The 13,454-nt window shown below is 38.6% G+C and overlaps 1 protein-coding gene across 1 annotated transcript in view; it reads left to right on the plus strand.

Annotated features, from left to right (window-relative positions):
• fgfr3 (fibroblast growth factor receptor 3) overlaps positions 1-13,454 on the plus strand; it is a 51,893-nt gene that overhangs the window by 5,256 nt on the left and 33,183 nt on the right. The window contains 2 exon segments of the mRNA XM_051917464.1: positions 1,249-1,468; positions 12,875-13,141. Coding sequence (XP_051773424.1) covers positions 1,333-1,468; positions 12,875-13,141 — 403 coding nt within the window. The 5' untranslated portion in view covers positions 1,249-1,332.

Genomic DNA, 13,454 nt, shown 5'->3' on the forward strand with positions numbered 1-13,454 from the left:
GAAACTGTTTAATTTGTCTAGCAGAACTCAAAATAGTCGATTATACAGCATAGTGGTCCTTATTAAAAAAAAAGTGACCGCAGATTGCTGTGATTGACCAATCAGAATCAAGTATTCCAAAACGATGCATGATGCATAATAATATTAGGCCATTTCTAAGAATATATAAAAGTTTATTAAGGCCTCTCTCCCATTTAAAGCTGTGTTACTGTAAGATAGTATGGCTCCAGAAACATGCTCTAAAAACACACCTACAGTACACACTCCAGAAATACGCTCCACAAATAAACCCTTCTCTCCTACAACAGCCAGCGCTGATACACTATCAGCCCACAGCGCAGTGCACACTCCTGCTCCGCCGGCCAGAGAAAACACTGAGTTACTCAACACACCAACCCGGCCTCTCTCTCTCTCTCTCTCTCTTCACTATGTGCTGACCAAGAATTAAGCGTCTGCTCGTCAAGGGAAAGAAAAACAGCGCCACACTAGCCTCAGGAGAGTTTGTGCGTCCGTTTGAGAAGAATGCCACCGTTTAAAGTTAACACAAACATTTTGTGTGTCTAAACCAAGGCTGTTCTGAAATAACAGGAGTTCAAGTTTAAAGCAACACAGAGTTCTCTCATATTCTCAGCATCTTTGAGCGAAAATCTCTCAGCAGGGAATCAAACCGTATAACCTACACTACAGTTTGTATGTGTGTGTGTATTTAAAGCACTTTACATTCCTTTTATTGTGACTAATGTAAACTCTCTATGCGGCAAGACACAGACAGACACACACACAAGTCACAGAGTGTGAGGGGAGCATATGTTTTCTTTAGAGAGATAAGTGTGTTTGTGTTAGCTTAGTGAAAGACGTGTTTCAGAGTAGCCCGACCAGAGAGAAGGAGAAAAAAAAGGAGAGTAAGAACGCAAAAGAGAGTTTACAACAAATCCCAGTCTCGTCTAAACTAGCGCAGGACACATAATATGAAATCACTCCATTTTATGCGCTCGTGGCAGTTGTGTGTGGTCGTCACACTTTATTTTTCAATTTACAGTATGCACAGAGAGCCTGCTGTAGACATTTGCACGTCAGCATGGCATCTCAATAGAGTGCTCTGAAAAATTTGTCAAAATAACAAGAAGCAGGCATATATTTATTCAATATATGTGACCATTTTTATACTTCACCTTCTAATAAAGTGTTCAGTGTTCCTTGTCTGTTAGACCATCTCTTATAATTGTTGAATGTGATCTTGCATTTCAGGTTGGGGACAGGCAGCGTTTCTGACAGGAGTGTGTTTGTGTGTGTGGCAGCGCCACATTGACAGCATGTGTGGAAAGGTGAAGGATGTCTGAGTCTGGTCTCCGTGGTGAGGACACTCGTCCCCGCGTCACTCTGCCCGGGATGGTCCTCCTCCTGTACCTCGTGTCCCTCATCTTCCACTCGGTGTACAGCGCCCACCTGCTGTCCCCAGAGCCCACAGGTCAGACATTACACTTCACCTTCTCTGTCTTACTGTCTGCAGGATTCCCACAATCACTAAAACCTGGAAAAATTACATTGTTTTTCATGCCTGGAAAAGTTAGTGTTGTTTAAAAGTTTGTGGTCTGAAGTCTCTTATGCTCACCAAGGCTGCATTTATTGATCAGAAACACAGTAAAAACTATGGAAGCTTGTTTCTGCCATGAAATTTTGATTTTCACAATTCTTACTTTTTTTCTCAGATTTGTGAGATATAAGCTCACAATTGCGAGTTATAAAGTCAGAATTGCGAAATTCTGTCAAAATTGCGAGATAAAATCGCAATTGTTTGTTATAATGTGCAATTGTGAGGGGAAAAAAGATGTTTTTTTCTCAGAATTGCAAGTTTTTATCTCAATTCTGACTGTATAACTCACAATTGCATGTTATAAAGTCAGAATTGTGAGTTTATATCTTGCAAATTTGACTATGAGACACAATTGCGAGTTTATATCACGCATTTCTGAGAAAAAAGTTAGAATTGTGAGATATAAAGTCAGAATTGCGTGATAAAAACTCGCAACTGCAAGAAAAAAGTCAGAATTGCGACTTTATATCTCACAATTCTGACTTTATATCCCGCAATTTTGACTTTATATTGCGCAATTCTGACTTTATAACTCACAATTCTGACTTTATAACATGCAATTCTGATTTTATATCCCACAATTTTGAATTTATATCTCGCAATTCTGACTTTATATCAGGCAATTCTGAGAAAAAAAAAATCAGAATTGTGATATAAAAAGTCGCAATTACCTTTTTTAATTGTTTTATTTAGTGTAAAAATATATGAATCATTTGTAAGATTGTAAATATCTTTAGTCACTTTTGATCAATTTAATGTGTCCTTCCTTGTTGAGTAAAAGTATTCATTTCTTTCAAAACAAATCTTACTGACCCCAAACTTTTGAACAATAGTGTATGTTTTGCTCTGAAATATTTGGTTTAGATTTCTCTGATAATTATTGATTTGTCAGTGTATTATTTTTGTAAACAGATTCTGTTCAATGAATCTGTCAAACCAAAAATTGGTCTGAATGATTCATTAGTGAATCATCTAAATCCGAATTATTTTTAAAAACATTCAAATTTAAATTGAATTACTGAAAAGGTCATGGACATTTCTATAGTGAATATACATTTTTACAGTTATGATTTGCTCTGAAATATTATGTCGTCTAGATATACAGTAGGTCTCGTATAATAAAACTTGCTTGCAAGCCACCGTCATGTTTGATGTGTCGATGAATCAGTTAAACTGTGTTCACACACTGGTCTGAATGATTCATTTTTAGTTAATCTGAATCTCTGCACCTCCTCCTTTTGAAACCTTCTTAATACTTAAAATATCCTACAGAACTCCTTCAGAATCAGAGTACTGTTTGTTACTATCTGAAAATGAAAGGGTTGTCAGTGATTCTGTTTTTAAGGAGCTCAGGTTACAGCCTCTTCGATTGGGCAGTGAGTTTGTACAGTGGCACAAAGTGGGTATTGTTGCAATGAACACTTGTGTAGCAAATATTATGTAAACACACTTTGTCCTTGCCATTGATTTATTATCCCACAGTTGACGGATGAGGCCCTGCAGAGTGGATTACATGACAGCTAAGTGTGTGTGTGTGTGTGTGTGTGTGTGTGTGTGTGTGTGTGTGTGTGTGTGTGTGTGTGTGTGTGTGTGGACTGAATAAACGCTTACCACTCCAGGCAGGTAGTGTCTGAATTTTCTGCATATGTGGGCAGGTATGAAAGCCCAGGGTGTTGAGAGAGGTGTTGATCATTATCAGTTGTTTGTTAAAGACAGGTTTCTTGGCTGAGTTCACCTGAGTCTCTGTTGTGTTTGGATTCTAGAAGTCTCTAGTTCTGCTAAACATGTTACAGTCACTTAGAAAATAGAAAGGAGCTTGATGCTTTCTTGGCCCATTTCTCAGCTTTTGGGAGAGATCGTCTGATTGCCGGTGGATCTGATTTCTCATACTGATAGCAGGTAAATATTAGGAGACAGCGAGAGAATTACAGTTAATGTTCACACATGGTCCAAAGAAGAGAATGCAGAAAGTCTTCAGTGAAACCACAGAATAAACAAAGAGGGATTGTTATGAGACAAGAACCTGCAAACACTTCACCACCCAGCTCTTTTTCACTCTTAATCCTAACCACCAAATCCCCTGTTTTTCTCTCTCTTACTTTCTATTCCTCTATTTATCCCATTCTGTCTTTTTAGGTCTGTGTATCCAGTGACAGTTAGTTTAAATTGATCATTTCGGACTGACAGATTAAAGCAATACGCCACAAGAGGCAGTGTATGCGTTCTTAGGCACAGCACGATGCATTGTAAAATGGCAATTTTGCAATTTCCTCTGATTATTTATGGACCCTTTGCACATGCGTGTGAATGTTTTCTGTTGCATGTTATTAGTTGGGGTTTGTTCACCTCATTAATGATGTTTGAAACTCACTGCAGGTCAGCAGATGAGTTAATAAAGAGAAGAGAATGCCGTTTATAACCACCTGTTGACACACACATGGAGAGACTTTCTTATACCAGTACCTGCACAGTAATGCACACACCTACACACAGACTGAGGCAGAGGCGTGTGAAGCACGTACACACTTGCTGGCCTGTCAACTTGTAGGATGGGTGTCTTCAGTGTAATTATCAGTTCCCCTGAAGGACATTACTTGGATACTTACATAAAAGCCATAAGTGGTAAAACAAACGGCTCTGCGTGTGTGTGTGTGCATCAGAGAGTAGCAGGATTTGCTTCGTTTCTGACAGACATCACAGGTTTGTGCTAAAATGTTGTTCCTCTTGTCGGAAAATGTTGTTGGGGAAAGTTACTTTTAAAAGAAATGCATTACAATGTTGCGTTACTTCCTAAAAATGTAACTAATTGCGTTACTTCTCATGGAAAGTAATGGGTTACGTTACTTTTGCGTTACTTTTCTCATCTGGGCTGGACTGTTTGTTTCTTTCTTTTTATAACAACAAAACAAGTTCTATTTTTGGCAAATGTTAAAGGGTTAGTTCACCCAAAAATGAAAATTCTGTCATTAATTACTCACCCTCATGTAGTTCCAAACCCGTAAGACCTTTGTTCATCTTCGAAACACAAATTAATAGATATTTTAAATAGATATTTTTCATAAAGTCCAATGGCTCAGTGAGGCCTCCATTGCCAGCAAGACAATTTACACTTTCAATGCCCGGAAAGGTACTAAAGACGTTTTTAAAACAGTTCATGTGACTACAGTGGTTTAACCTCTTAATGTTATGAAGTTACGAGAATACTTTTTGTGCGCCAAAAAACAAATTAACGACTTTATTCAACAATATCTAGTGATGGGCGATTTCAAAACACTGCTTCATGAAGCTTTACGAATCTTTTGTTTCGAATCAGTGGTTCAGAGCGTGTATCGAACTGCCAACGTCACGTGATTTCAGTAAACGAGGCTTCGTTACATCATAAGTGTTTCGAAATTTCAATTGTTCACCACTGGGGGGCGTGACGTTGGCAGTTTGATACACGCTCCGAACCACTGATTCGAAACAAAAGATTCGTGAATCTTCGAAGAATGACTGCTGATAATTAAACTTTGCCATCACAGGAATAAATTACATTTTAAAATATATTAAAATAAAAAACAGTTATTTTAATTTGTAATAATATTTCACAATTATGGCTGTTCTTGATCACATAAACGCAGCCTTGGTGAACATAAGAGACTTTTCTCAAAAACATTCACAAATCGTACCAACCCCAAACTTTTAAACAGTCGTGTACTGTATGTTCTAAACGGTTTTCCTGTAAGGGTTAAAGTTAGCCTATATTAATTATCATTAAAAACAATAGAGGTCTATGGTATGCCGTCACTTAGCCAAGTCAACGTGTGTTTGTGTGTGTTGCTGATTTCCCTCACCTCTCCTATACCACTTTTGGCAGTCATTAACAGATGGCAGAAGTTATGTGCTGTAAGAAGTCCAGCAAACACACACACACAGACATGTACACTTCTCCTTTACCACCCATGGAATGAACCTCTGCCTTGGCAATATTCCTGGTCCAACACATACCATCTCACACACACAAACCAATGCTTGATGTGTCACAAAAACAGCAATCCATCTATCAATCACCTCTGGATTACTATAGTTTGATTTAAGCTTTAGGTTAGTATCATGTATATTAGAGTCCTCAGGAACACAGAGTCCTGTGTGATGGCTGCTTTCTCTCCTGGGATGCTTATGAATAGTTTATAACGCATTAATAATGCATTTATGACAGTGTAACAAAGCTTATGCTGCACACTGATCAGTTTGTAACTGAAAGTGATCAAGTGCTGGCTTTGTTTAGCAGTGTGAGAGCATTATAAACTGTTATAATGTTACACAGGGACAGCGGACCCTAAGAATCTTTTGGTTTCAGTTATAAGCAGTTTATACTGTGTGATAGACTAAACAGTCTGTCACATGTTTAGGGGAATCTGTTTTTGTTTATAATTTTGAGTTATAAATGGTATTGCATATTCATGTTAATACACTCAGACTGTGTGTATGTGTGTGTGATTTGGGATCTTTCTGAGCAGCTGTTGCCAGTTGCTTCTGGGTATCATTGGCTGGAAGGAAGCAAGGCAGAGGATTAGTACTTTTCCTGCCCAGTAATACCCCATCTCTCTCTCTCCGTTCTCTCTGAAAATGCTATATTTCTATTCATAATAAAAGACAGAGGGGGTAAAGGGGAAAGGGCAGAGGCCATGGAGAGGTGATGTGTTTGTGTGTGTATTTGTTTGATCTCTTGTGTTTTCCTTGAGGGCAATTTGAGGTCACAGAGTTGAAAGAGTAACATCTCACTCAACTCATTTCTTATTCTGTCATCATCACAATGACATTATTTAACTTTGTTCAGAGAGTTAAGACATCTTATTTGGCTTTACAGCACACATTTGACACAACAATTTAGTATAGTGATAGACCAATATATATTGGCCAGGACGATGAATCAGACAATGTTTCGCTATTTTGAGGTTATCAGCATTATTTCACCTTCTTTGAGTTTACAGAATCTACCAACAGCTTAGTCAATGGATAAGAAATATTCTCTATATCAGCATTATATTGGTCCTCGAAATGTATATTGTCGGATATTGTTATTAAACTGCTCCATTGTTAAATAAGATTGTATAGTCTGGATTCGTAAGTGGTGACTAAATACTCTATTGGTCTAAATTACACAACAAATAAATATTGGGTTACACTTTTTGGTAACACTTTATTTTACAGTGCCTTTGTTACACATTACATGTAGTTACTATAGTAATAACTATAAATTGTGCTTAATTACATGCAACTAACCTAAACCACATCCCAATCCTAACCAGGTACTTTATTTTACAGTGTCATTGTTACATGTAGTTACTGTAGTAATAACTATAAATTATGCATAATTACATGCAATTAACCCTAAACCAATCCCTCATCCCAACCCTAACCCTATAGTATGTACATGTAGTTAATTAATATTACTCAGCACTTAAATGTATAATTACACTGTAACACAAACACCTTAAAATAAAGTGTAACCCACTTTTTATGCTGTCCTTGTTACTGTGTAATTATACAATTAAGTACTGAGTAACATTAATTAACAACATGTATTTAATTACTATAGGGTTATGGTTAGGATTAGGCTTTAGTTTAGGGTTCATTGCTTGTATTTACGTGTAATTTACTGTTATTGCTATAGTAAGCACATGTAATATGTAACAAGGACAGAGTACTACATTCAAAGGATGTCACCAAATATTCAAAATTGGGGTGGGACCAATTTTATAATTGTCAAAACCCATATTAATTGACTACTAATGTGAATATTGGGAGCATGTCCTAATGAATTGAACAAGAACAAGCCTTAATTTCCATTCCTAACTAAATGTTACACAACAAGTTTTGTTAACCCTACTTAAGAGACAAAATTATTGGGAAAAAATAAGTTTGTGAAATATCCAAAGATTTGCTGATGTTACTTTAGATTAAGAGCATGTGTTCATTATTTAACAAGCTGCTGCAGTGTGTTTTGAGTGTGTGTTCTGTACAGTGTGTAGGGTTTGAAACTAGGCCAGTTCGTCTATGGAATGACAATTAAGATGGTCCAGTCCCTGATTACAACCTGTGTTTGTTGCAGTGTGTGTGTGCGTGGCTCGTTGAGACTGTAGATGTGTGTTAAAAAGGATTTGACTCTTAAAAAAAAAAAAAAAAAAAAAAAAGATAAAGCAAAGTACATGTATATGTATTTAATATTTGGATGTGTATTTTCTAAAAGAGTTTGGCTCAGACTCTGGATGGGGTCTGGATGTTCAGAACATCCAGCTTCCGTTACTAATTAGAGCACTGATGCGGGAGGGTTTGTGTGTGTGTGTGTGTGTGTGTGTGTGTAGACAAGGCTTTATTTTTGGATGTAGCAGCTTTCTTAAACTTTCCTCAAGGGCACACTGTCACACACACACACACACACACACACGCCTCAACAGGACAGAATAAAAGAGGTAACAAGCTGCAAACTCTTCTCCGCCCACCCCTCTTTTTGTCGTAATCCTAATCGCCGATTGCTTCTTTCTCTTTTTCTCTCCTTCCAGTCTCATTTAGAGGAGGATCTGGCTCAGAAACATGAGGGTTTTACATCTGGTATCTGCGTCTCAGTGGACGCAGACTTCAGCTCCAGAAAGATAGTCCTTTAACACAAGCAGATTGTAAAATGTTGAGATTGAGGGAGCGGAGAGGAGATTGTATGCGAGAAGTGTGCATGAGACTGTGTGTTGTGTTCAGTCTGAAGGTCAGATGACTGTAGGGGTTGTTGACTGAGTGTGTCACGCCAAACGACTGAAAGCAGCGGGAAACGGCAAAAGAGCAGACTGGCACAGCTCAGGTTTGTGTGTGTGTGTGTGTGTGTGAGTAGATAAAGGTGCAGACTAATTACCTGCTATATATATCAGCTGCATGTATTGATTACACTGTGTCACAATGGATCATGTACCTGTGCTTTCAGCCATGACTGTGACTGTGTGTGTGTGTGTGTGTGTGTGTGTGTGCTTTCTATCCTCCCCCCTCATTCTCTTGTTTTAACCTGTCGCTTTGCTGCAACACCCAAAACAAGTGGAACCAAAGACTGTTAGTGGTTCATACATTTATCCCATGCTGTCAGCTGTATGTGTGTGTGTTTGTGTGTTTGTGAGAGAGAGAGAGAGAGAGAGAGAGAGAGAGAGAGAGAGAGAGAGAGAGATAGTAAATGTTGAGACTAACAGCATAGTGACTCACTATACTCTCTAAAAACAACCAAATATATCAAGAGGCCACATTAACCCCCTCTCAACACAAGTGTGTATATCTTTTTTTTTATATTCTAAAAATCCAAAATGCTTTGTTTTAGGGTTTTTGCTTAATAACAAAAATATTAAGCAGCACAACTGTTTTCAACATTGATAATGATAAGACATTTTTCCATAATTTTTTTATAAAAGCACCAAATCATCATATTAGAATGATTTCTGAAGGATCATGTGACACCGAAGACTGGAGTAATGATGCTAAAAATGCAGCTTTGCATCACAGGAATAAATTACATGTTATAGGCTATATTAAAATACATATTAAAATAGAATACTGATTTTACTGTATTTTTGATCAAATAAATGCTGCCTTAGTGAGCATAAGAGACTTCAAAAACATTAAAAAAAAAAAATCACACAGACCCCAAACTTTTGAACGGAAGTGTGTAAAAACTACTGCTGAAAATGCCTTTCTCACACAAACATACAAAGTGTTGACCTGTTTCATGTTTCATAAAAGCATTCAGATATATTCCAGTAACTGCTGTGTTGCCCATGGCAGCAGGTTTTAAATCACATCTCACATATTACCCCTCACAACTCTGGCAAAACACAAAAAAAACCTTTCATCTTTTCCGCTTGATCAAAGGAAAACTGTCCTCAATACATGCAAGTATGTGTGTGTGTGTGTGTGTGTGTGTGTGCTGAATATAAATTGGTGCTTGAATCTACAGTGATTATGAAAATACATGAAGCTGATTATAGAGTGAAAGTATGATTACAGGTTTTGGAGGAAGGTAGCGTTGTGGTCACGAAGGGCAGGACATTTGTGTGTTTTATGCCAACGGATCACATCCAGGATGGTTGACCACTGCTGGATTCTAGCGATCTAGTCTTGACTTCAGCCAATCAGTGTTGTCAAGGCTCCAGGGTGATTAGTCACATGGCATTTACGACTCAAAAACAGCAGATTTCCAATCACATACTTCACCTGAGCAACTGCATTAATATAAATGCTAACAGATACATACTTTGCATTATGCATTTCGGAGCACAGTGACACACGAGGCTTGCGTAGCCTTACAGAGCCAACCAAGGTTGTAAGTCTTCATAAAAGCCAAAATCTCGCCTGATCTGTGGCCCTCAAGAGGTTTCTGTATCAGCCCTGTAAAACCTCAGCGCTCACACTGGCTCTATTCTCCACACTCCTCCTGGGAAATATGGGAACACACAGTAGCCATTTATGATATTTATTTATAACCCCTTCCCCCACGCACATTAGTGTCTTTCACTGGGCCCAGCATATGTTATACAAACACACACACCTCCCTCTCTTTCACAGGATATAGAATAGACATACACACACACACAGCGGCATTTTATTCACTGAAGGAGCCGCCGTCTGATGTCAGCACTGTGGTACCTTTGGATTTGAGTGGTATAGAGTGGGGAAGAGGTAGAGAAATGAGTGAAAGACTAGATGAAAGGTAGAAAAAGAGGACGGAGAAGCAGATGTGACGGCGTCAAGAGTGAAACACACAAGAACTGATATGAGAAGTGATCAAAGAGATATTAACACTTCACGTGGCCTTCAGACAGCCTTAGACTGAGTGGTGTTTTTGGACTTTGCACTTAACAGCATGTGTGTATGCGTTCACATGTAGCGGGCGATCTATAATTCATATGCCCGATTCTGTATTCCACTCAAGCTTAGTCTTGTCTGCAAGCCGTCTGCCAACACACTCCTGACCTCACACACACACACACACACACACAAGCGCAACATCTATCAAATATATCAATCCTTTGTAAGTCTGTCACCGCTTTTCCCAGAGATGAATGTCACTTTGAAAAGAGAGAATAAGAGAGTGATAGAGATACCAGGTTTTATGGAGGAAAATGAAGGAAACTCTGTCAGGTGGAATATTTATTTCAGCATGTCGCATTTCTGTACCTCAGCGGGGGCTCCATGGCGTTCACCGGGGTGGTTAATAAACATATTTGTTTGTTTGCTTTTCCTGGTGTGCATTTGTGTGATTTTAGACTCGTCTTGGAGCAAGAATGTAGTGAATTCATTTTTTGAAGGTCTGCCTGTCAAACTCTACTACACTCATAAAAATAAAGGTTCTTTATTGGCATTGATGGTTCCACTAAGAACCTTCAACATTCATGGAAACCTTCCATTGGAAAAAAGTTCCTTTATAACAGAAAAAGTTTCTTCAGATAATTAAAATATTCTTCACATGAAGAAAAAATGGTTCTTTTAAGAACTGTTCACAGAAAGGTTCTTTGGGGAACCAAAAATTGTGCTTCTATTGTATCGCTATGAAAACCCCCTTTTGGAACCTTTGTTTTTTAGAATGTAAATGCAAATGAAAACAGTAACTATGTTTATTGACCCTTCATCGGGAGTTTGATTGACAAGCGATTTAACCAATCATAACGCCGAATCCGCCATTTTATCCGACAAAGCAGTCAGGAGTTAGAAGATTAACCTCGGTGGACTTGAACTTGAAAAATGGTGTGTATTTACGTCTTTCCGCGTTTGAAACAACATCCCTTCTCATGTTCATTCATGTTTATTTGATGCAATAAATTAACTAGTAGGAAGAGATGATTGGCTCACAAGCCTCTTGAGCTGTGGCGGTACAGCAATCTGTCACAACACATTAAAGAGCCACAAAACGGTTTTTATTGTTTGAATTTCTTAACAAATTACACAGTTTGAAAGATGGGACTTTGTTTAATATCATAAGTAACCTGATCTGTCTTGTCTGTTGACGTGTTGTCAGTGTCCTCTTTGCTCCACAATGTATTTTTCACTGCGTGTGGCCTGACAGCGCCATGGCTTGTCGGACAAAGCAACAGTAACTAAGGGGGGCGGGTCTTTGCAAAGGGTCAATTAAGGGTTTGAATGCCATGCTGGTAGAGCATGGCGCTAGCAACAGCAAGGTCATGGGTTCGATTCCCAGGGAATTTATAGAAACATGCATTGCATGACCCAGATAAAAGTGCCTAATGCCTGCTGGACATACTATCAGATCTAACAAATTTCAGGGGCGCAAATTCAGTTCAAAAGCCTGTACAATTAAATTAGCTACTTAAATGTTAGCTAGCTATAAACATGTCAACTTTCCCTAACTTGCTAAGCAAGATTTTCTTTAAACTGTTGCTACACCCTTATAATAATATAGTGGAAAAAGAAAAGTTTTTTTGCTTTCTGAATTGTGTGGTTGAACATTTAAGAATGCAGTGAGTTTTATATTGTCTTACAATGTAGATCAAACCAATTAAATACATACCTTCAACACACTTTAAAGGGATAGTTCATCCAAAAAATTTTCCATGATTTACTCACCCTCAAGCCATCCTAGGTGTATATGACTATCTTCTTTCAGTCAAACACAATCAGAGTTATATTAAAAAAAATCCTGACTCTTCCAAGCTTTATAATGGTAGTGAAGGGGGCGTGAGAATTTAAAGTCTAAAAAAGTGCATCCATCCATCATAAAAGTAATCCATACAGCTCCAGGGGGTCAATAAAGGCCTTCTGAAGTGAAGCAAATGGGTTTTTGTAAGAAAAATATCCATATTTAAAAGAGTGACCTGTGACGCAACGTAGGATGTAGGAGTAGTGTAAACTTAGACGCCTCTCGTGGTGCAACAAATAGGGCTGTGCAACAAACTCAAGCTCCTCTTCTCTAATATCAAAATCCTCAGCAGATCTATACAGGTGGAGCTGGGGAAGGTGGAGGGTTTCTGAAAGCGCTGCAACTGCTACAGCAAATGCTGACCCAGTATTTGAAGTTTGAGCAGTGAGCTCATTGGCTGCTAATACAGCAGGAACCAATCAGCTGTGTTCTATAGAAAATTATGTTATTTCAAGTGGATTTAGTTAAGGACATATCAGCCTGCGCCATCTAGAGTTTCATGACAGAACTTTGTATAAATGTGAATATAATTTTCATTATCGGTACTTTCGTTAACTACAGATTAAATTTACTCCATTAACGTCTCTCTCACTCTTTTTTTTTCTCTCCGTTAGACTGGGTGTCGAGTGAGGTGGAAGTGTATCTGGATGACTACGTGGCAGGAGTCGGGGACACCGTGGATCTGTCCTGCACACCGCATGACTTACTGCTCCCCATCGTGTGGCAGAAAGACGGCAACGCCGTGTCTCCTAGCAACCGTACGCGGGTGGGGCAAAAAGTGCTTCACATCATCAATGTCTCCTATGAAGACTCAGGGGTGTACTCCTGTAAACACGCCCACAGTAGCATGCTGCTAAGCAACTACACCGTCAGAGTCACCGGTCAGTCTCTCAATTCTCTCTCCTAATAATACTTAAGTGCCAGTCTTGTTGTTCTTTTCCTAAAGTAGAGTTTGGTGCACAAGCTCAGACATGCAATACATTAATTGGAAACGCACCAGTCAGACTTGTTCCCGAAAGGCAAACAGGTCTTGAGACATACTCTCAGCACACACCTACAGGATGACTACATGTTTATCATATAAGCACAATAACACACACTCAAAGGCAGAATGTTGTTCATTATTCCACAGTAACAGGGCTGTTTTAAACTGACTATGGCTTTACCTGGATAAGAATGAAGGTATTATAAAAA

Source organism: Ctenopharyngodon idella, chromosome 13, assembly GCF_019924925.1.
Source record: "Ctenopharyngodon idella isolate HZGC_01 chromosome 13, HZGC01, whole genome shotgun sequence".
Lineage (NCBI taxonomy): Eukaryota > Metazoa > Chordata > Actinopteri > Cypriniformes > Xenocyprididae > Ctenopharyngodon > Ctenopharyngodon idella.